We start from the raw sequence: 23,470 nt of genomic DNA, 5'->3' as shown, positions 1-23,470 counted from the left end.
AGGGTAAACCCAATATGCACTCGATACAGCATATATTTTATTTCTGGAATTCAAAATTTGATTTTTTTGCAATCATTTATTGGGTAATTTCTTTAAAGATGTGCATGATTTACCATTTTGTAAATAACGTAAAGCATGATTCCCTAACCAGTGTCTGTCAAATCCATGTCTGCAATATAGAGACAAGGCCATCATGTTGGATGGTGTCAAATACTTTGCCCAAGTCCAGGTAGATGGTGTCAGTTGCTCTTCCCCTATCCAGTGCTGTAATCCCACTGTAGAAGGCCACCAGATTTGTGGCCAAACACTCTTGTTCCCATACAAAAATTCAGTGAGGCACCAGTAGCAGAATACCCTCTAGAAATTTTCTTTCTGGCCTCAATTTGGATCTTACTCATCCACATCTTTGAAAAAGCAACCAGAACTCTAATCAATGTTGTTTATGGAATCATATAATTAAGTCCCCTTGCCTGAAATTAAAAGTGGCCTAAATCTTAATGATGAAACAAACTTCCAAACTGAGCTTTGCAGAAATGTATAACATAACTCGATGGACATTAAAACATCTAGGAGAGTCTCTGAAGTTAGCAGCTCACAGTGAAAGGCTGCAGGGAGAGGAAGGCACAGGAAAGTTTGAGGGGCACAGAAAAAAACAGCATATAAGTGAATCTGTGATTTCTTAAGTATGATCTGTATTTTTTCATTACTATTGAAAATCTAGTCTTAAAAATGTTTGGATCTTAACAAAAATTGTCTCTGAATTCAATTTTATTACAACATTTACATTTAGTATATGCATCAGTCTGTAGGGTACAGTGATATATTTAGCAAAAAAAGCATGCTAGGAATACTGGCCAGGAGAAGGCCATCAGGCTGAACCTTCTGCCTTGTGCTGGTGGTGACACAAAAGTTGGAAGACCAACAGAGAAGATAAATATCCATGAGTTTTTTCCCCCCAATTTCTTCCATAAGCTTTAAATCACGTCTTAGTTGCATCAGGACAACAAGCCATGCCTGACCTAGGAAGGGCGCATTGCCCTTAGAATTTAGTAGGGTGGTGAAATGGTGGAGTTTCATTGTATTTTTTTTTTTTAATTATTATTTTAAATAGAGCACAGGCATAATGCTGCATACCTTGAGCACTCTGAAGATGCACAAATTTCAATCTCGATTTTGAATACTTAATGCATGGATCCCGGCCTTCTCTGGTACTTTTTGCAGTATCCTCATTTTACAGTGCACGTTTGATTTATTTTCCTTCTTTTTGGCATTGAAGATACTGCTCTGGTTTTCTACAGAGAGGGGCATTTAGAAACAGCCCTAAGTTGGATAATAAAGGATTAGCATTTTGTAAACAGGTGCTCCACAAATGCAAACACGCTAATCAGCTACTTATGATTATGCTTCCAATCCCTGTCACGCCTTCATCTGGCAGGGGAATTTGAGATCAACAGACTAGAAACATGTTCTTCTGGCTGCAATCCAGGTGCAAGTATCTCCTCTTGAGTGTTTTTGGTTTTGTTTTATTCTCTATAAGGAAGAATTTGCTCCCTGGGAGGAGTGGAGTTAAAACTATTTCCAATCGTATTATGGAGAGTTATGCTACTCGCAGGCACCCATACTACGCAGTTAATCACAGATTAACAATTCAGGAACAAAATATAATCCCAAACACCTTGGGGTCGTATTCTGGAATAAGTAGATAGGTGCAAAAAGACCATTTTCCTTGAAAACAGTCAATTATGCCTACAATTGCATGCTCTTCAGTGCAGGAAGACATCTGTTGTGCAGCTGGTCATGAAGCAGATGAAGGCCCCGGCCTGGTCACCTGAGCAGTTTTGATGTGGCCCATGAGATTCCCAGGAATCTTACAAGGTGCCCACACACTGCCATGACCTCCGTCCTGCTGCCACTCAAGGGGACGTGGCTGCCAAGCAAGGCACAGCCACGTGAGGGAGGTTGTCTGTCTTCATCTTTGCTAAGACGTGCACAGCGAGTGAGTTTGAGTTTCTTGCTAGAGAGGAGGTGCTATCTTATCTATCATTAGGCTGCTGCTCCCTTCCTGACGATTCCTGACCTAGCAGGACATCGTTTCAGGAAGGCGTTACAGTCTACCCAGCTAAACAAGTCAGCACATGGGGCTCGTACCAGAGAATTCTTTTCAAATAAGTATATATACCACATATGCTTGGAACCATTATTGGAAGTTTGATGTCCATGCCATTTTAATTAACAGTTTTGAAACAACAACAAAAAGAAACCCCAAAGTCACACACAGTATGGACTATTTACCTGCTAATTCTTTCTTTCATCAAAGCTGCTCCTGCGTTACAAAAACATAATAAAAATCCCCGTACTGTTAAGGACTAGTAAACATTTTTCTTCATTTGCATAAACAAGAAAACCCAAACAAACAAAAAGGCCCAAGACTGACTGCCCCTGGCCAAAAACTGGTTAAATAGTTTGAAACTTAGCTCAAGATTTCTCAAAACCGTGTCTTTCAGCCAAACAATACTGCTAAAGTAATGCGAATGCTTCGCTTTAAAAATGTGCTTTTCCAGTTCACAGAGAACCGTAGTGTAAAAATAAGTCATCCATGAAGCACATCCTGATTTTTAATTTTATCCTTCGATAGATTGGTTGCTTCAAAAGTCTCTTAAACCAGGGCTAAAAAAAAGTTACAGGTTTACATTTGAAAGATTGTCCATCGTATAGACCAAACGTTGCCAACCCACTGGCACATCTATGGGCCACTTCTGTCACAATCTGAAAAAGATGGATTCGACTAACACAAGGCAAGGATCTTTATAGTAGTCTACAAAGTTGGTAAGGCATTTCACTGCTTTCTCGCACATTGCTTTTCGCTGGCAAAAAACAGCTGTGATCACTCAGCAGGTCCTAAATAACTGAGTCACAGGAAAAAAAAGAACATTTTGTATTTCCAGGTGACAAGAATGAACAAATAACATGATTTGGGCAACCACTTGAGAGCACATTAGTGCCAATTTCACTACACGTTACACTGGATGATCGAGTTACTTTAGGACTTAAAATGAAACAACCCAGAACCAATTGAAAGAGCTCAGCCAGCCAAGGAGGGGCGCGTGTGGAATCCGCACCAGGGGGAGTCTGGCAAAACCAGCCAGCTTTACGATCCAGCTACCCTGAACAGTAAAGAGGCTGAGAGTACTCAGCCCACGGCTGATGATTTGACGTTACAATTAAACTTGCATTGTCACGGACATGCTCTGGTTTTAGGAGGTGGTGACAGTCTGAATTTATTCTTAAGAAACCAAAACATTTCAGGTAATTGTTTAACATGCAAGGTTTTCATGAGGGAACGAAGTTCAGTTACATTTCCAACAGGATTCCAAAACTACATTTCTCGCCTATTCAACTCTGAAAACCAAGCTGAATATAAGGCTGAAAAGGTTTAAAAGATTAGTCAAAGTAACAGAAGCCAGAAAGACAACAACGATATAGCACCTAAAAATGGGAGATTCACACAACGTTTCTGACATTCGTGTCTTGCATAGACAAATGCTTATTCATTTTTTTTTTTTCCTCAGGACAATTCAGCTTCAGAAAATAAATCTTAAATCAACTTTAATTACAGTTAAATGCATGTGTTTCAGTTTTTTCAAAATACATTATTTTCTTTGTAACTGCTGCTGCAAGTCTAACAGTTTTATGAAGCTATCATCCCTTGGAAAGACTGTTTCACCCTTTGGGGCTGTCAAGTTCATAGTCAGGAAGCTGAACTGCCTTCTAATTCTTTTTCCCCACGTGATTAGAGAAACAAATAGATTTATTATTCACGCAGCAAGTCTCTGTAGCCATGCTCCAGAAGAAGACCCATAAACCTGAAGCTACTTTTAGAACAGAGGAACTGGGAACTCTAATCCTTCAGTGTGGGTCTGTCTTCTGGCCATGTTTTGACATCAAAGCGATGTGTTGTGCACCACAGGACCACAAGAAGTTCTTTCCTTCTAATCCCTTCACCCACATTCTGGTTTCCTCTGGAAGAAAACCTAGGCATGCAGGTAGAAGAAAGCTGAAGGGCTCTCCAAGAGGTTCCTAATCATGATCAGGGACCAGAAGAGGGAAGCAATTCTTTTGCAGGTAAATGCAGCCCAACATGCAGCCCTTACAGAGTTTCCCTGAGGTCAGCTGGTCTCCACTTTGACCCAATATCCAGATCTAGGAAAGTCTCTGCAGAGCCAGAGCCATGCCTATCAATTGTCTTCCAACTTTTTTTTTTTGAACAGTCATTTAAAAATACACACTGACCAATTTGGAGTTGATTTACTAAATAAAGCTGTTTCTAAAGTTAAAAAATAATGGGAAATAAGCTTGCTTGTCACAAAAGTCTTGGGAAAAGTGGACTGAAAACTCTGTTTTGGGTTAATGTTCTAGATTACTTTGGGAAAAAAATAAAAAGTTTCTATAATTATGTTTGCATAAGAATTGTAGTAATTTTAAAGCCAAATTAGCTCTTCTGTTGCCTACCAATACAACTTTAATTGGGGCTGGGGGGCAATTATACATGGGTTTAATGTTAGGTTCCCTATGAAGACTTTGTACAGAACTGTCTAATGTAAACTTTTTTTTTTCCAACTACCACAGAATAGCGATGCTTTGTTTAAACCAGCAGTCTTTCTTACACAGCAAAAAAAGGAAGCACATTTTCTTCTAAATTGTGAAAAGAAAGCTGCGTGTCTAGGCAGCTCATACCCCCTACTCTCACCGACTTAAAAGACAGGGTTTGAGTTCCTTATGTTTAGTAATCTCTTGGATTATATCTGTAACCCTTTTCCAATTTTAATAACTGACTTGACCACATTTGTGTTTCTAAGTTGTCAGTAGAACTACTCCATATTCTCCCTTTCATAGCAGCTTCCGTCAGCTTCACTTTCCAGGTATTTGCCAACCAGCTAAAGACAAGGTCACAAATGTCTCAGCACGTAGCTTCTGGTAAAATGTGCGGGTGGGGAGAGGGAATGAAGAAGCTAACCAGGTAATGTTTTCTTCCTGAAAAAAATAAGCTTTCAGAAGTTTGCAGACCCTGATGCCTGTTTCTGAGTTCTAGATGGCAGATCAACTGTATGTACTCCAGGCAGCCATACAGTTAAGTTCTTTTAATACCTTTTTCTATTTTAAACGTAGGTCAGCTCTGCTAGTCTTAAAGTGGGGGCCATTGCCACATGATCTAAACCCCCGTTTAGTTCATGCTTCCCTTTGGTCTGGCTACTTGCTCCCCTCCTAGATCTGCCGCTGAGCCATTTCCTTGTGTACCTTGAAGCCGGTGGGGAAAGTGCTGCTGTTGTGCAGTGATAACTTGTCAGGGAGGGAAAGGAGGCAGTGAGAAATGACTCGTTCTTCCAGCATAGGCAGATTTGACCATAGCCCTGTACATACCAAGAAGTCATTACTCAGCTGCCTACAAGATACAAAAATTAGCACACTATTAACTGTGAGAAAGGGTAACTGAATAATTCCCCCAAGGAAATCAAAAAGCATAGCCAATTACATAATGGAAATTGTGAGGGTGATGAAGTACTTGTAGTCTTAAAAAAAAAAAAAAAAAAATGTCTCTCAATTCTAGTCATCTTAGGTATCCTTTGTAGGAGCAGTAGGTCAAATGTTTCCAGAGGAGCATGATCTGTACAAGATAGCTTTCTTTTAAAAATATTTTTGGGTTGAACTGGATTTGACAGTAGCTTTTGGGATAATTATGCTTTGTCAGAGTCTTCCTAATTAAATCTTACATGAGTCATTTTCAAGTAATGCTCTTTACAAACATGTCACATTAGTGGCAAAGTAGAGAACTTTGAAGAACAAAAATTCTTTAGAAATTATTACTCTAGCAGGAACAGATCATTACAGTCTTTGAACTAGGAAGCAAAATCCTCAGTCATGAATAAATGAAAGCTATTGCAGAAACATCACTAGTGAAGAGTAAAGCCCAATTGTTCAAAACAGCCACCAGTCGCTTAGAACTAGTATCATTCTCCTTGTATGCGTACCAGTGTTACAGACATTTCTTTCTGAAGTTTTTCTTCATACCAACTGAAACATGACCTGTAAGATAGTCTTTAAAGACCTCCTTTCAAGCATTTAAGCATATAAAAAAGTACATGCTTTAAAATCCCACTGAAATCAATGGGACCTAAGCATATGCCTGAGTATTTTGTGAAACAGAAATTTAAGTATTCAGTTAAATATTTGCATCTGCTAGAGAGTTCTGCTCAAATACAATGCCTAAAGCTTCCATAAGCCAACATCTTTTTCCCTGTTGTGTTAGAAATGCAACTAGATTTGATCTAAAGAAGAAGAGATTTCCAGTTTTGATCTAATCTGACACAGGGACAAAGGGACGGGGGAAAAGGGGACATTGATCATTACTGTGAAGACTCCTGGCATCTGTTACTTGTACTCAACAATGGGAAATATGAAGTTCCAAGGGTGAGCGTTAATGGATGAACGGAAAGACTCCAAACTTTGGGGGAAAAAATAAGAGGACTGTTACTATAAAAATGTTTTCATCATTAGCTCTTAGATTTTAAATGACAAAAGGATTTTCTACTCTAACAAAGCCTGCTGTATATTCTGGTAGTGACCTTCAGATTTGAAAAACTTTTACAGAAATTCGTAAATTATACTTATTTTTGTACTGGGGGAATATATTTCAAATGCAATGAAATAGCGATAGCAGAATTCAGGACTGTATAGAACATATCTTTTCACTTTTCAGAATCAGATGTACAAACTATAAACTCTTAAATTTCTCTAATAACTGGAAGTGTCGTAGGCATTTCAATTTACTTACCTGAATACTCATTTAGCAAATATCTTCAGATACAAGTCTAGATACAGAGTTAATGTAATTTGAATATTAGTTTACACATAATATAAATCAATGTTTGACAATATCAAAATCCCATCAAACAGTGGGCCCTTCTTATGCTATTATCAAATATACTATATCACTGTGGGATAGCTGAGAATCATAGAACGCTAGTATAGGCTTGTTTATTAAATTTGGTCAGTTTTCAGACCTTCCAAATAGGAATACTAAACATTTATTTTTCCCCTCTGGAAATTCTTTTTTTTTTTTCCCTCCTGCGTAATACAGTCGTCATCCCAATTCCTAATGAATTTATAAAAATATTTTTTATCCAATAATCCCGGCAAGGTAAAAATAGGAGTTTTTATAGCAAATGATAAACAGGCTCACGGACTATGAGAGAAACTAAACTTATTTAAGTTGCCATACATTCGCTACCGAATCACACATCACCATTTTCTTTTTGTGTGTGTTGCTGTCCACCTCAGACTAGCAGTTTTTAAGGTGCAGAAGCATCTTTCAAATATACGCGTCAAACTTAATGATCAATTTCCACACACTAGTGTCACATGCTTTAAATTTACATCACCTGCCCATCGAGAGCTGTGTTAAATAACAGCACTAATTGAAACTGCATAATTCTTTAGAAACTGCAGCACTTCCAATTCAGAGAATAAAGGGGTGCTTACGTGGTTCTTTATATTATTAGATATAATTTTCTGAAATAAGAAAAGAAATGAAAAACACATTTGAAAGAAGTTGCTGCACCTGCAAAAACACTCTTTAAGCTTACTATGAAATACAAAAAAGTGCACCCTTCTATATCTACATATAAAACATATTAGAAATAAAACTTGTGTAAAATGTTTGCTGTGCAAACTATAAAAACAGTCAGTCAGTCCATTCTTTTTCCTAAACGTTTTGTCACACTCTCTTGCTTCCTACTGCAGAGAATCGCTGTTATCCAAAACCAGCCCACTGATATTTGTCGTTGAGAGATCTCCTCCATCATCTTCACCGCTGTCTACAGACTCATCCTCACTTTGCCCTGCCATCATAACTTGCTGAACAGCCAAAGTAGCACCATCAGATGACAAGGACTGGAGACTGTCTACATTCATGTTGACTGGAGCTGTAATTGTTACAACAGCACCTGGAGAAGCACAATCAGAATTTTAGCATCTTTCTTCATTTTTCAGTTTAAGTTATATATCTTTATATGTAACAGATCTTGTTTCTAATCGACAGGAAGAAAAGCTAAAGAACAAAATTAGAATAAAAGCTAAACAGATTGTTTTACACTTAAATGTTAGGAAATGCCAGAATTAAGTTGGCCAAGAATCTTAAAGGTAGCTGCGTTCTGGACACTCATTACAGGAATTCTCCAGTCCAGTTATCACAAGATCATTTCTGCAGAGTATTCCAGATTAATTAAATGCAGAAAAGTGGGAGTGTTCATAGAGATCCAAGGTGACTTAAATGGATAAAGCTGTTGTCAGATTCAGCAGAGGCTGTGGGAAAAGCTGCTACAAGATTGTAACAAATGAAGCAGCAGGCTGCAGGAAAGAAAGGATGGTCCTGAGATTAAAGCAGTTAGATTCAATTTAAGAAAGAGAAGCATTTGTTTGATCTGATGCTAGGGAAGTTACTTCAGTCAAATTCTTTGGAAACTATTATATTTCTCTGCTTCCCAATGCTCAACTTGAAACACATGAGGCATATATAGAACTGCAGATGCCCAGCCCCTCTAGCAATAGTGAAAGGAATGCGAACAGTATGGGGAGTCACAAAGCTGAAAGAGTAGTCCAGTACTGCTAGTCAAGCAGAATGCTAGCGATGTACCTAACACATACCGAGAGAACTTACTTGCACATCTAACCTTCACTCTGTCATTTCGTAACTTTTGAAATAAAAGCAACGGTCTCACAACATAGATTCTAATAAAATACACCCCAAACCCAGAAAAAAGGATGGAAAAAAGAACACATTTTTGCTATACTTTTCCAGATTAAAAACATAGTCATGCTGAAATATCAAGAAGTTCACCTGCCAGATGTATCAACCCCTTCATTTCCCTGGTACAGAGGAATTAACTCTATTATCTGTGTTTTTGCCAGTTCTCCTTACCATCTGACATTGTGAGCTCATTAGATTGCTGCTGAGCAACTCCTGAGGCAATGGAGTCAGGCCAGAACCTCTGAACTGGTCTGTTCTGAGCTGTTTTCTTCTTTGTTTTTGGAGTTTCAGAACAACTGGAATCCAGCATTGGCTGAAGAATTCGCCTTCTAGCATTGATAAACCTAAACACAAAAGTATGAAGTACTTATAACCTGAAGGCAGTGAATGTTCTCTCTATCTCGGATTCACAAAATATGAAGTAGAGAAAAAATAAAAATATAAAAAAATCAGAAGTATGAAAACTGCAGAGTGTCAATTCTCCCTCCCAGCTTCACTTGACATTCTTTTTAGCATGTAAAACTAGAACTCCTAGAGCACTGGCATTGTTCAATATTAGCAAACTAGCTAAGCAAGTAGTTCTGTCATTTTGCTGCTAGCAGCATTTTCCCCCAGACCTCAGATACGGAAATTCTCCAGACAGCATGACAGACGTACGTTTCAAGATCTTATTAAAAGCTAAGCACCAGAAAAGTTGCTGACAGCACAATTCAGAAAGCTGATACTCCTCTCATTAGGGTTCACTTAATATCTATCCCCATTCTAACCTAGTTTGTTTGGTCTGTTTTCATTTACTTCTCTGAGCTCCAGACTTAATTATTTTATAGGCTCACTGGCTTTCCCAGGCCTGGTTCCTGATCCAGGAGGCAATACTAAACACATTTTTCAGATCTTATCCAATTCCTTTTCATTCCCTGATTTCCACTTGTTCACTCCAGCATGCTAATTATCACTTGTTCCCCTTCCCGCTAGTGAACAAGACAATATTTAATCCGCATTTCACTTGGCTACTAGCAGTTAAGCAAATTAATTTCACTGTAGGTAGCTGTGGCAAGAAGGAGCTGTGACTGAGGATAGCATTCCCTGCTAAGTCTGATTAAACAGATCGAGGACCCGTCTTTACCTGCAGTGGAAGGAAGCAGAATGCAGCTGGCAGGTCCCCATAGCGACCGCAATGCTTTGCAGAGACTTTAGCCCAGAGCTCCATTACTACTAAGCCATGCAGACACAGTTACATGGATCCACTTCTGGAGCCATTGCACTGCCACTAGCTTGTATTTCCCCACTGAACCCCTCTGCAGTCATGCAGCCAGCATCATCTCTGAAACCTGAGGAAGATCCCTCTTGGACTTTGCTGCACTGATTTTAGGAACCAACACCATAAGCAGAACAGGATGCATGTTGGCAACCTCACTCCTCTTCTGCAAGGACAGGCATGTTATCTTAAACCTGTAAGGCACTCAAGACATACTAGAGCATATTGAGCCATGAAATAGAGTAGCTGAGATAGCAGTTGACACTTTCCATTGGGTCATCACTGTTTAGGGGATAGCATCATTTGATATAAGAGCAGAATGAAGATCTGTTGACAGTAATAGCTTTAAAATATGCAGCCATAATTACCAGGAACACTTTTCAGAACCTCAAGTCACCACATCCCTTTAAAACTGAAATTCGTTACTTGCCGAAGAGATGTGAGTACTTTCATCTCTTTCAGCAGCAGAACAGAACACAATTCTTAACGTTGCAAAGTTTTCTCAAGTCCTTACGTGACTTTAGTGGCACAAGCATTATTTTTACCTTATGATAAAAAAAAAAAATAAGGTGCCTGTGTATCAATACATAATTCCTGTATTTTTATATACATATTAGTCTTTACATATATACGTAGCACAGAACAACAAACCCCAATGTTTAAGTCATACTCTTAAGTATTTCTGTCTTGCAAGGATGTGGAGACAACAACTGACATTAAGGAAGAGTTTTTGCTCTTACCAGTTGTTAACCTGGAGTAGTGTCAGATTTGTTTGTGCTGCAATCTGTTTCTTCTCATCCTCTGTTGGATACGGATGCTAAACAGGACAAAAAGAGGAAAAAAAAAAGCATCGCTTTTTGTTTTATTTCCCCATCAAAAATAAGGACTCCAATATTACAACTGACTAAAGCGGCTAGACTAAAGCTATCTCATTCATTGTCAACAACCTTAAGAAACCTCACAAACTTTTATAGATAAAAATCATTTAACAAAATGGGCTTTACTACACAAAACTGTTTTTACCCTTGAAAGAATATATCATACCATCAGACTGTTGATGTCTAAGTCAGAAGAAAAAGATTCTGATGGATGACAACCTTTAATCAACAATGTGATCTCTGGGCAACAAGCATGTGATATGATCCAATTAGTTATGCAGTCTAAAGGCAATGTCATATGAGAGTACTGACAAGCCTTTCTCGTTAAAATAAGCTTCTATTAACTCAATGGGCAAAAATCGTGTAGATAACTTAAGAAACGTACGTGAACTTTCCCTGTTTCAATTTCTGTTTGAAATAGTTTTAAAGACTGAAAATACCAACCATGAAACACTGGAATATAACTTGAGCTGTTTATCCTTTGAGGATAAATATTTATACCAAAAAAAAAAGACATTCTACTGTATGCACAAGTAGATAGCAACACACTTGGTACATATTGGAAGGGCTGTTGAAAAGGAGAAAGAGCCAGAAAACTTGAAATTCTCCTCCAGAAACAAAAGAACAGCAGCAGCAACAAAACAAACAAACAAAACACAAAACCACAGCCACTGATGGAAATATTTTTCCTTGTGCTATGGACCAGGGTGTCAAGAGCATTAAGTTCTCCACACAATGAAATGAAGAAAGATCACTTTTAAAAACATTTGAGCTCACAGGGTACAAATGTAACATACTGATTAAAATAATAATAAAATCAACTGACATTAGGCTCTGTGGAACTACTCCGAATGACTTCAGGAAAAACTGAACTGGGATTATGCAAACAACACCAATAAATTCACCTTTCTTACGAAGCAAAATCACAAGAGGCCACATAAAAAGAGTTACATAAAAACCCACCATCATGTTCAGTCCTTACCCCTATGTGCTGAAAAAGCCAAGATCTCATCACATTTGTAGCGTGCTTGGGAAGAACTCCTCTTTTATTTTTTGATGAGCCATCATCTTGATGCAAGATGCCTAGATCTTGATTTAATTGCAACTGAAGCTGCATATACAATTTAAAAAGGAATAAGAAAAGTTAGCATAGTAATAGCAGTATTTTGTATCAGTATGTGAATAAGTCATTTAGATAAGGAGTGAAAAGAAATTGGGCTTTAGGCATACTTATTATTCAGAAGTTTTAAAAGCTCCAAAATGTCTTTATCCAGGGAAAATGATGTATCAGGTTTCTATAGTTTTCACATTTTCTGTAACTTTTCTGTTTTAAGAACTACAACTGTTATCGGGATGTGTACGTGATCCTGTGGCAAGAGCCAATTATTTGCTGTAATTAAGAATAAAGCCCACCCATGCGCTAGATGTCAGGTTAATGATCCTCTGTATTGATTTGTGCTACATTAGAGTCTTGATTGACTTTTCACCCTGCCAAGTCATTTGCACAAATGAAGAGCACCTGAAAAATGTAATGCTGAATATACTCACCATGTGCAAGCATAAGCAACTACGGAGGCTGTAAAATAATAAAGATTTACGACTTAAGCTAAGGGCTAAAGTAAAATTAATTATAACACCTGAGTTGCAAACAAAGGTGCTTAAGGTCCTGCTAAATAAATGAATCTAATTCTCAAGGAGTAAGAAGATAAATGTGGAAGACTAACAAGGGGAAAAGGTTCCAGCTACTTTAAAACTCTTAATTCACTTTAGGAAAACAGTAGGAGCGCTGTAAAGTTTCATAGTTTTGCTTTCTTTTTTTGCTTTCTATGGATATATCAAATTCTTTGCCTATTGGTTATCCGAACACGAGGGTATATGTTCTTAAGTGCTTAGGCAGATATGAGAAACACAAATCTCATATGCAATTTATATTCTATTTCAGACAATTATAACTCATATCATTCTAAATCAGGTTTTCCAAACAACAAGGAACAATTTCTTCAGGCCAGTCATTATGTCTACATCCTGTATGAAACAAACCTAGCTCGGAAATGACATTTAAAACTTAAGTTATCCAATTACAACAAATGCATATTTGGAACATACTTTTATTTGCAAAGTAATGCTTTACTTTCTAAATAATCTGTCTGCATATGGAGGCTTTATAATGAACTTTCAATAAGGCCCTCCTGTTATTTCTTGTCTACATGCACAGCACTGTGGAAAAGTGAAGAAGAATTTCAGGAAGTATTTCCTGTGGGCGAGAAGGCATACAAGCCCAAAGTTACATATGGGTGGGTTTGGAGATTCTAGCTAACACAGAGAGAGAGAAGCCACAGATCCACATAGAAGTGCAAACCTATGCTGTGTTTGTTTTTATTATTTGTGCACTTTTTTTTTTTTTTAAACCTCCAGGAGAAAAAAAAGAAGCTGAGTTGGAAATAAAGAGGCATTTTTCTTCACAAACACTTCAGTGTTTACTAGGAAAGTAATTTCAAACACATTTCTGAAAGGTATCTGAGGACAGAACTGCATGTATTCTAGGGCAAAAAAAATGGGTAAATATATACTTGTTACTACCAATAAGAACAAGATAGGGAGTATTTTAAGCATATTTTTTGAGAAGAAGGAAGAAAAGACAACAGTAAGTCTGTGATTACCAACAGACTTCTTGCTGTGGAGAGGATAGCTCCTCATTCACGTTTTTAATCATCTCCACATGCCTGGAAGCTCTGATTTAACACCTTCTGCTCCAAGAGAAAGCTAGCAAGGTTTTCCTTAACTCAAAAGGGTCTAGTTTTCAAGTTTCCTTTTCCTCGGTTATTTCTTTGAGCTCTCCTGACGCAACTCTTAAGAGTCTCCCTAAAAAAATAAAGGAGTGCTGGCCCTTATCTTTCAGGGTGTAATATAACGTGCCTAACGTGGTGGTGCCCTGTAGCCTGAACTCAGTATTTTGAAAGTTTTATGGCAAAACGCTTCTCAACATACATAAATTCTGAAATACATAGTTTCACAGTACTGGTGGTTGCCATCTTGTTAAAAAGTCAAATTTCTGAAGAAAGCAATAGCATAACATTATAAAGCAGTATTTAAATCTATCCTGCCAAAAACCTAGTTCAACAGTTAGAAAAGCTTTAATCATGGGAAAATTGTCTACTATTTAATTCAGAAGTTTGTTTTTTTTTTTTGGTGGTTGGTTTTGTTTAATCCATGTACAAGTGATTTTCTTCCATCAGTTAAAAAAAGAAAAATATTTAACATGCAATAACTATGATGACTTGATGTTGCAAAGGAGATCTGTCTGGGACCTTATACCATATTAGAAAACTTGTACATCCTATAGCAGTGCTTCTGTTAATTTTACATTAGTTACTATGTATGCGTTCATAGATAACACTGACAATGCACCAAATTTAAACCAAAGCTCTTGAAAACAATGAGATGTATGTGGACCCATGAAACTATTCTCTGAAGCCTGTGAAACACACCTGAGAATTTTGAATCCGAATAGTCCCAGGCGACAGTGCTTGTGTCACTACTTGACCTTGTGGAGTGACCACAGTGACTGGTTGATACACTGTCCCCCCTTAAAAAAAAATAAAAATATACAGGTAAGTAAAATCTCTTCAAATATTCTTTCAACACAGAAACACATCATCACTGTAGACAATACCACAGGTCTGACAACATATCAGTTATTCTATTCTAGCAGTTATGTTAGTGTAGCAGAGAACACATCTCATTTTTTCTATCCACAAAACAAAACGAGAGAGTAAAACACGCCAGTCTCTGAAATTATTTAACTAAAGTAGTGTTGTACAGAAAATCTCTTAACATGGTACTTAAACTGCAGCCTCCGCTCGCATGTACATACCTGGCATACACAGAAATTAAACCAACACTCAAAAACTGTTAAGGCACTCAGTTGTGTTAAAACAACAACTTTTCAGGTATTAGAATTCAAACACATTTTATGAAGTATTTGTGTAATTTTTTGTAACTACTATAAAAGAAAACAAAATGAAGAGCAAGGTGCCAGTTTTTCTTTACTGTGCCATACCTGCCACTGTTGCCATAGTTACATTTCCCTGCTGCAATGCTGATGCTGGCACCATAATCCCTTGGGGACTGAGTGTGCCTGCAATGGCACTTGGAATTTGCTAGAAAAATAAAACAATTAGTTGGTTGATCTTTTTCTTTCTTTCTTTTTTTTTTTTTTAAAAAAAAAGGAGATAAAGCATGCTTGTGTAATTTTGGCTCTAAAAAATACATTTGGAGCTTAAACACAGGATTAGCTTCAAAGAGAAAGAGACTTCATTAGAGGTTCATCATTACCTACATTAACTTTCTCATTATCACCAATCATTATCTTTGAAAACCCTCATGAAAGCAACGGTTAGAAAAGACATTAAACTATCTGGAGAAATTTTAGGAGAGAAATGATCCTGAGGTATATAAATACTAAGAGAAAAAGTTTCCAAAGGCATGAGGGATAAAGGACAGATGAAATGGACCTTTGATGCTCTTATTACAAGCATCAAAGCTTTAGAATTTAGCTTTTTAATTATTACCTTAATTCCTTCCAATTCCAAAATAACGTATTACGCATTCAAGGTACCCAATATGTTTTATCCTGCTCAGGATAGTTCTTTCTCAACCCTGACCATACAAACTCTTGCACATTCCTTAACATGTATGAAAAATCTCCATTGTTCCCAAATGCAAAATTCAGTCCCTCCTGGCTCTACAGAAGTAAGGCTGTAACAGCCATATAAAAACCATCTTTTAAAAGATTCTTGTCTGATTCCAGGCTCTCCTTTCCACACTTCCAGGTATAAGAACCTAAATAAGGAGCCCAGACAATGAAGTGTAAGAGTCATCAAGACTTATCAGAATACATAGCACCAAAGTCATTCATAAATCTGAGAAGGACCATCCCTTGTGACTCTATGTCTAGTACACAGGGGGATGGCAGGGCTCACATTTTCCAGCACATAAGAGCAGAAACATTAACCATAACCTAACAACTGTTGTTTCTCAATGTACTACAAAATACAATGGGTTATTGTGTTTTGGTATGTCTGTGGCATATAAACTGATATTCACAAGTACACATATGGGTACTGTTCATAACGTTATCACAGGTGATACGCAAAGACATTCATCTGAATACCTGGTAGATTAGCTTTGTGTTTATCTATTCATTTCAGAATACAGACTGTTTATAGAAGTATCAGCCATCTCAATATTTTAGCAAAGCAGACAAGACTAGGGAGTCCTTCCCTAGGAGTTTTTTTCCACCTTCCTAAGGTGTTTTTTTCCACTCTCTGTCCATTCTGTTTCCTTGCATCTCTTCCCAACAAAACTGCAAATCCAGGCTATTCTGAATATCTCATCTTGCTGTAGTGAGGGCAAATCATAAATGGAAGACTGACTTAAACAAAAGAGTGGCTAATTTCTGGTATATTTTAACACATTTGTTCATCAGGCAGCGGCACACAGGTGCACACAAAAAAACCCAACTTCTTCTAATCTTAACAGATTTTTAAAAAGTGAAACTGCAGAACTTGTTTGCAAACTAATACTAATATATTCATAACTTCCTAAGGAAACCTAAGCAAAAAAATATACTTAATAGTATTTGAAACATACCTGAGATTGCACAGGTGAATAAGGACTTCCAGGTTCTCCACTTAATAGAGTTTCACTGTTCATTTTTGTCTTCAGGCAGGCAATGTAGCGACTACAGAAATCCTTGCAGAGTTCATTAACCTTTTCTAGCTCAAGCAGATGGATACGTAGAACTTGGATTGCTTTTACCATCTAGGAAGCGAATTGGGAAAAAAAGTTAGAAGCAAAATGAAAATAACTTAATTTCAAAACTATTTCAATGTGAAATTTAAGCAAACAGTACTTTCCAGTAACAAAGAACATCGGATTAAAGCAGAGCTACTAATTACTGAGTGCTGACTAGAGTTGTCAAGCTCTGACCATTATGCTCCTGAAAGGTGAAAGGAATGTGTTTGCATGCAAAACTCGTATCATTACATTGCTTAAGTAAACCCTGATACAGGAGATACAACACATAACTACGGTATAATCTTTGCCTCTGTCACATGTGTCAGATTAGAAAGACAGAGCCCAATTAAGAGATCTAAACATTTGTCATCTTGTTCAGCAAAGCTTTAAGTAATAAAATAGTTTTTCAATCCTAGAGCTCTGAAGTTCCTTTGGGATTGCATGTCAAACATGAATGACAACTCTGGGGTAGAATCTCTTGAGAACTTTCAAGTGAAGAGACTGTTTCTGAAATGTATGAAAGAGCACTAAAACCAATGAACAAATCCATGTTTCAACAGAAACCAAAGTAGAGGAGGTACATACGTGACAGGAATACTTATGCTTACTGCGAGAAAAAGACATGTAAGCTTGGACAGCTAATGGTATTTCATCCTGCATAAAAATAGCTTAGGTGATTGTAAGGGTCATGGCAGAAGATCAAAAGCTAAAGCCAAATCCAGATGGTCTAAATTTTGATGATGCAGTAGGAAATACAGGACATTCAAATACACACATTACATATCAGCAAAATAATTGCCTTTTTTTTAATGCAATGTGCCATCTCCAACATTTACTTGCTACGCTAGATCTCCAAGAAAAATATCCTTCAGTTTTATGGATCTGAATAGACTATAATTTTGAAACATAGTGCAGAGCTTGATTTTAGCATTATTTGGAAAAATCTGCCATATGTAAAGGGTCATTTACCTGGCCAGAGCACTGAATGCAATGACCAGAAATGATAGCTTATTAAGTCATCCACTTATTCCTAACTAAAGAAGCCAACTGGGAGCTGAAGTAGCCTTTAATCAAAGAACCTGAAGGAGATCAAGGCAGGCAAACTTTCGGGTATGCTCCCCCCCCCTTCCCCCACGAGGGCTTTAGCTTTTATTATGACAGACCTTTTCCCTGTTTTTTCACTAGAAGGTATTCCAGCTGTGTGATGGTCACCCAATTAAGAAAATGGTATGTTAAAATAAACTAGAGAAAAAAACTGAAATGATAACAAAACAGGAAATCTTATCCCTTCTAAGGGCTATAAATAAATATAACTTTAAAAGCCCAGCTGCAGGAAAAAAAATGAACTGCCGACTTGAGGCAGTTAATTCAAATTAAAATCCAGTAACCCTTGCAATTAAAATCCAGTAACCCTTACGACCTTTGACACCAAAACCCTTTGAAATCCTGCATGCGGTGGCCCAGTGCTGAAGTATATGGAACAGCAGCCTTCTAGAGAAGCCCTCAGTGGTTGCCTTTAAACCTGTGTTTAAGCACCTTTAAGCACAATCATGTTAAACTATCCAAATTCCTAGATTTTAACCCAAAACAGAGGTCATGTATGTTTAAATATATTCTGCTTCTTTTAGCATTGCTAATGATTTTCCTGTAATGCTCCAACAGCCAAATAGTTTCAGAGATCTTGAATTATAAAATTATTTACACATGGCAGAATAACACGGAGAACACACGTTAGCCAGAAACAGATTTTATTTTAGCCTATCTCATCTTCCCTTTGCTGGGCTGAAACTGAGGTAACAAAAATATGACTTTGGGCATGTGATATTTGAGAGTATTAGTGATGAAATACTTCTGCTTAGTAAGATTTTTTCTCCTTTCTTAAATCATTACCTGTATCTGTATTAGTTAGGTATCGGGACTTGTTTGCAGGGGAAAAAAAAAAAGTTTAGAACTTAAATAGAGTTCCAAACAGACGGTTGATATCTGATGTGAAAACTGAATTCAAGTCAAACCTAACCATAAACTGAGGATTAAGCAACAATAGCCAGGTTTCTGCAGACTCAGGCAGAACCACACCACTCTTAGAGGAAGCTGTGCTACTGTGGTTAGAAAGGCAAACAGAAATTTGTAAACACACTGTGCCTGTCACCAGGACTTATTTACAACTACACTAACTGTGGCCATACGGCTCATTGTCTCTTGCAGCACAAGTGGAGCAAATTCACATTTGCTGCCTGAAGTTCACATTTTCCTTGAAACGAAAAAAGAACCACTGAAAACTTCTGATAGAACCACCCACACTGAACAAAGCTAACAAAGGAATGCCTCCAGACAGATCACAGCAGCAGCAATATTTCATTCTCATTTTCTAAGAAGAATGCATAGCTTCAAATTCTACAAAAAACATGCTTTTGCTGTGTAGTGCTACCGAGTGGAATCTGTTACAGTACTAAGAAATTGTAAAAGCCACTTGATTCAGCCTTTTCAACTGTGAAACGCAGAAGAAATGCAGAAATATATGAGTAAACATGAGATACATGGATATTGTCAATATTGTTGTAAATAAAGGTAATGTTAAATATTAAGCAGAGAAAGAAAAAAGTACTGAAAAATTTACAGTTCTTGGTAAAACTGCTATCAAGAGCATATTCACATATAAATATAACCTACCTGGAAACATCTTTAGTTCTAAAATGGTTTAGATTATCTGAAAGATCCTGTGTATACTGACAACCTTCTCATTCAATAACTGTTCTCATTTCAAAAGCAATTAGAGTATGTCCATATGCCCATTCCTTGTTCATCTGGCTTCCCAAGCAAATCCTTATATGGGGATTTAGGTCTTCAGGGGAAGAACACAAAGTCTGGGACAGGTGGCATTTGGTTTTCATTTGTTTTGTTTTGATAACCTCTCTTGTCCGTTTTGAGCCTCCAACTATGTGGCCAGGGGTCTGTGAAGCCTTACCAAAGTAATGTTTGATAAAGGAACTCAAAAACATGGCTTGTACCCTCAGAGAGAATATCAAAATTACATCCATTGGTTTCATCACCACTACAACTTTTTCTGACACAACTGAAAATACAATAGCATAGTCTTTCAGAACAGGCTACTGAACCAAAAATCCTTACCACAAATGAAACAAAAAACTCAGGGGTCTTCAAAAAGGGCAGTGTCCTGTTCAAATACAAAAGTGAGAACATATGTAACACAACATGCATTATTTCTAGGCTTAATAAAGCTCTATGCAACCTGTTCTGACCTCATAGCTGACCCTGTTTTGTACAAGAAGTCGGACTACAGACCTCCTGAGTTCTTGAGCTCCTAATCCATCACAAATCAATCTATGGTCCTACAAATGTGGTGAAATTGAACAAAAAATAAACCAAACACCACCAACAAAAATAACACCCATATATGGGAAGAGTCTACCCTGAATGGAAGCTATTCAAGAGATAGGAACCCTCCTGAAGCAACGTGATGTTTCTGCAATGGCTGGGTTAACAGCAAGCAACAAAAGTGTTAAGTTCTGAATGTCTTATAACTGTAAAAAGCTCTAAAAATTATCTACAAATATTCATGCTGAACAACTTCTTAGCTATGGAGGAATCCAACTATGTTCATTGCAAAAACAAAGGGGGTTAAAGGAGAACAAAGGAAGGATGGTTTATTGTCCTGTTGGCAAATCAAAGATCTTTTGTATCTGTCAAAATGAGATGGAGATGCCAAGTGTCAGGAGCTTCAATAGATGACACTCCAGAATGAGGATACCTTTGAGCACCTTTCAGAGCGAAGATACCTTTGAGATACCTTTCAGAGCGAAGCAGGTGCATTTGAGAATGTCTGTCTAGAAACACAAACCATCAAGATCTGTGGTTCTTAATAGCAAACATCTCTTCTGATGCTGACACTTGACCTGAGGACTAAGAGTGTAACAGTCCAAAGATGAGGAGGAAGTTAGAGCTCTGATAAAAAGTGCGGGATTCCAAATTAGATACAAACATGACTATCAGCTTCTGCTTCTTTCCTGCTGGGACTAGCATTTGAAAAGGGGAGGTCTGCAGCACTTCATGCAGATAATTGGCACTTAAGTTCAGAGAAGACTGCTAAAGAAGGGGTCAGAATCAGTGACCAAGAATCAGAAAGAAAAACAGAACTGTTGAGAACCTAAAATCTGTCTAAAAGACATTTTCAGATAGAGGATAATTCTGGTTTCAACAATTCTGGCTTCAACAATATCATGTGCCATACATGGATAGAAGAGCTAAATATTTATTGCACGAAACCGTAACCTTTTACTTCACTCTGTTACCTCCCTGAGTAGTCTGACCTGTGTAGAGCCAATGAAACTGGAAGTGAAAAGTTTCAAAGTTCTACTTGGGGCCAATATTTCTTGGAGAGCAAACACGCAAACCACCAAAGAAAAGCCACTTTCCTTACGTTTTCAAAAGGGATGGACTGGAACTCCTGGGAGAGTGTCAGTCCAAAGACAACTACCTCTTCTGACTGGAAGATGAACCTGTGTTAAAGGTAAAGACATAGCTAGAACGTCAAGACTTCCTAGATCCAAGGGCAAGCTGATAGAATCTGTCCAGGAGCTGACAGATTCTTGGGTTTCTTTCAATAGATCTTAGAACTGAACTTCGCATTGTCCTGGGATGCACTCTTCCTTGGAAGGAGGAGAAGCATCTCATACACCTCTTGGACAAAGGAAGAGAGGACTGGCACTTCACACTTCAGGGGAGCCATAACTATTTTTTTTTTTTTTTTTTAAAGTATTGCATTTTTTGAACACAGATCATGTCTGGTTCTATCACATAAATGCACATACAGAAAAAGAATAGGAACATAGCAATAACCATACAAAGTCAAATACAAAAAAAAAAAAAAGCTTAATCCAGTCCATTTCACAGAGTACCTTAGAAGTTCATTTAATGAAAAAACATTCCATGAGAAAGTGCCATTTCCCTCCCTCTTCCCAAATTCTTCTCTGAGAAATTCTTGCTCTTTTAAATTGGCGTTAGGCATCTGCACAAGGTCTGACCCAATCCAGGAGCCATCAATATTAATGGAAATGCTGCCATCATTTCACTGCCAGCTCTCTATTTTGACAACGCGTCTGACAAAAACTTGCGCATGACACTGCAACAATAAAAGGCCTAGTGTTTCCAAGCTTATTACTACTTCTGTGTTAACTATAACCCTTTGCCATGCTGCTCCAGGATCACCAACTAAAGGTCTTGGAGTGGTTAACTAGAAAGAATAGTCCCTTCAGCTGGAAGGGACCTTCAAAGATCATCTAGTCTGACTGCCTGACCACATCAGTGCTAACCACAAGTTAGAGCATTAATATGAAGAACAGAAGCCCTTCACTTTGTGAATCAGAAAGAATGAAATATGGTTTAGAGGCCAGACCTAGCAATATATGGGACAAGAAAATCCTTAAAATTAAAATGTGTGTGGATGTTACCCGTGTTTCTCAGTGCTGATCCTTTGTGCTACCGCAAATGCTGGAAACCGCTAATTAATGGAGAATGGAAACCAGAATGCCAAACTAACGGGAAGTAATCTAGACCTTAGCTTACTAAGAGCTACTGAAGGTAGAACAACCTAACGCTGCTCTTAATGAAGTTGCTTTCTGGTCAAATTGATCTAATACCCATGCCTTCCAGATTAACATTCTGCAGTCCTCTGGATGAAAACCAAGCTTTACCTTTGGAATATTCAAGGTATTTCAAGTGTGCGTGCGACATGAAGCATTGCAAGGATCATAAGAGCCCCCACAATTATTGTATGTGACACTTCAAAACTTCAGGTATCAGGTATACAGCCAGCAATGGGGCCACTTAAGGCTGGCAGAGACACTGAAATGACATTCTGCTGCTCTGGAGCTGTTGGTTTAAACCTCTGTCACAAAAAAACTATGTGGATCAGTTTAACTCTGCATGCCATTGCCTAAAAACAGCAAGAGGAAAAAAAACTGAACTGGCTGAATAATTGTCCAATTTTCTTACTCGAGTCAGGCCTGTGACTCTTGTTCTAATAGGACTTGAGCGTGAGTCTTTATAGCACGGTAATGGTCAATTCATCTCAGTTCAGCTCTGGCTCCAAGTTGAATGTTTGCTTCCGAGCAAGCATTTATACCTTATTTGTTTGACTCTGTTGTAGTCAGATAAGAGCACAGGTGGAAAACCAGTAGTCATCTGGCCTCCCTGTTCCACCCTTCTGGCTTCTTCCAATTATCAGTCTCTGCTAGATCATTCTTTCAAGTGAATGGGTTATTTAACATTGGAGGTAAAAAGGACAGCAAAACCAGAAGACATAACAAAGGTGCACCATATTAGAATCCCCCTCTACTACATATTAAAATGCATAAATTTATGTGACACGGGAGAAAAAAGCTGTCTCTAAACCCAGCTACAGTCTTCTCTGTGCAATCACCAGTATTTCAAGCTGAAGAAGAGTTTGAAGAACGTACCAGATATTTCACAACTTGACAGAAACTCTTCTGCCTGCTGCCCCTGACAAAGCAAATGGCCTGACAGAAGGCCAGCTGCGCAGAGCCCCTGGCCCTCAGGACAGGCAGAGAGGAAGTCACACTCAGATTTCGTTGGGTATCTAGTAACAGCAAGTCATAGCTAACAATATCACTACACATCAGGAATTCAATGCCTAAGGTAAATTCATTTTGCAACACGGTTCCAGTTTCAGACAGTAATGGCCTCAGTGGCCACAGA

The 23,470-nt window shown here is 37.9% G+C and overlaps 1 protein-coding gene across 5 annotated transcripts in view; it reads right to left on the bottom strand.

The window, feature by feature from the left end:
- Positions 1-6,865: 6,865 nt before the first annotated feature.
- Positions 6,866-23,470, bottom strand: part of PKNOX1 (PBX/knotted 1 homeobox 1) — a 40,398-nt gene continuing 23,793 nt past the window's right edge. For 4 of the 5 annotated variants that reach the window (XM_035315903.1, XM_035315906.1, XM_035315907.1 and 1 more), the window contains 7 exons: positions 16,589-16,759; positions 14,997-15,096; positions 14,425-14,522; positions 11,919-12,047; positions 10,799-10,875; positions 8,975-9,147; positions 6,866-8,000 (listed from right to left, as the gene is read on the bottom strand). In XM_035315903.1, the coding sequence (XP_035171794.1) occupies positions 7,789-8,000; positions 8,975-9,147; positions 10,799-10,875; positions 11,919-12,047; positions 14,425-14,522; positions 14,997-15,096; positions 16,589-16,759 (960 nt within the window). In that variant the 3' untranslated portion in view covers positions 6,866-7,788. Of the gene's footprint in view, positions 8,001-8,974; positions 9,148-10,798; positions 10,876-11,918; positions 12,048-14,424; positions 14,523-14,996; positions 15,097-16,588; positions 16,760-17,571; positions 17,750-23,470 lie in introns of those variants that run through there. The other variant, XM_035315908.1, reaches the window with a different exon arrangement.

This window comes from Oxyura jamaicensis, chromosome 1, assembly GCF_011077185.1.
Source record: "Oxyura jamaicensis isolate SHBP4307 breed ruddy duck chromosome 1, BPBGC_Ojam_1.0, whole genome shotgun sequence".
Classification (NCBI taxonomy): Eukaryota; Metazoa; Chordata; class Aves; order Anseriformes; family Anatidae; genus Oxyura; species Oxyura jamaicensis.
This window is presented reverse-complemented; position numbering and strand designations above follow the sequence as displayed.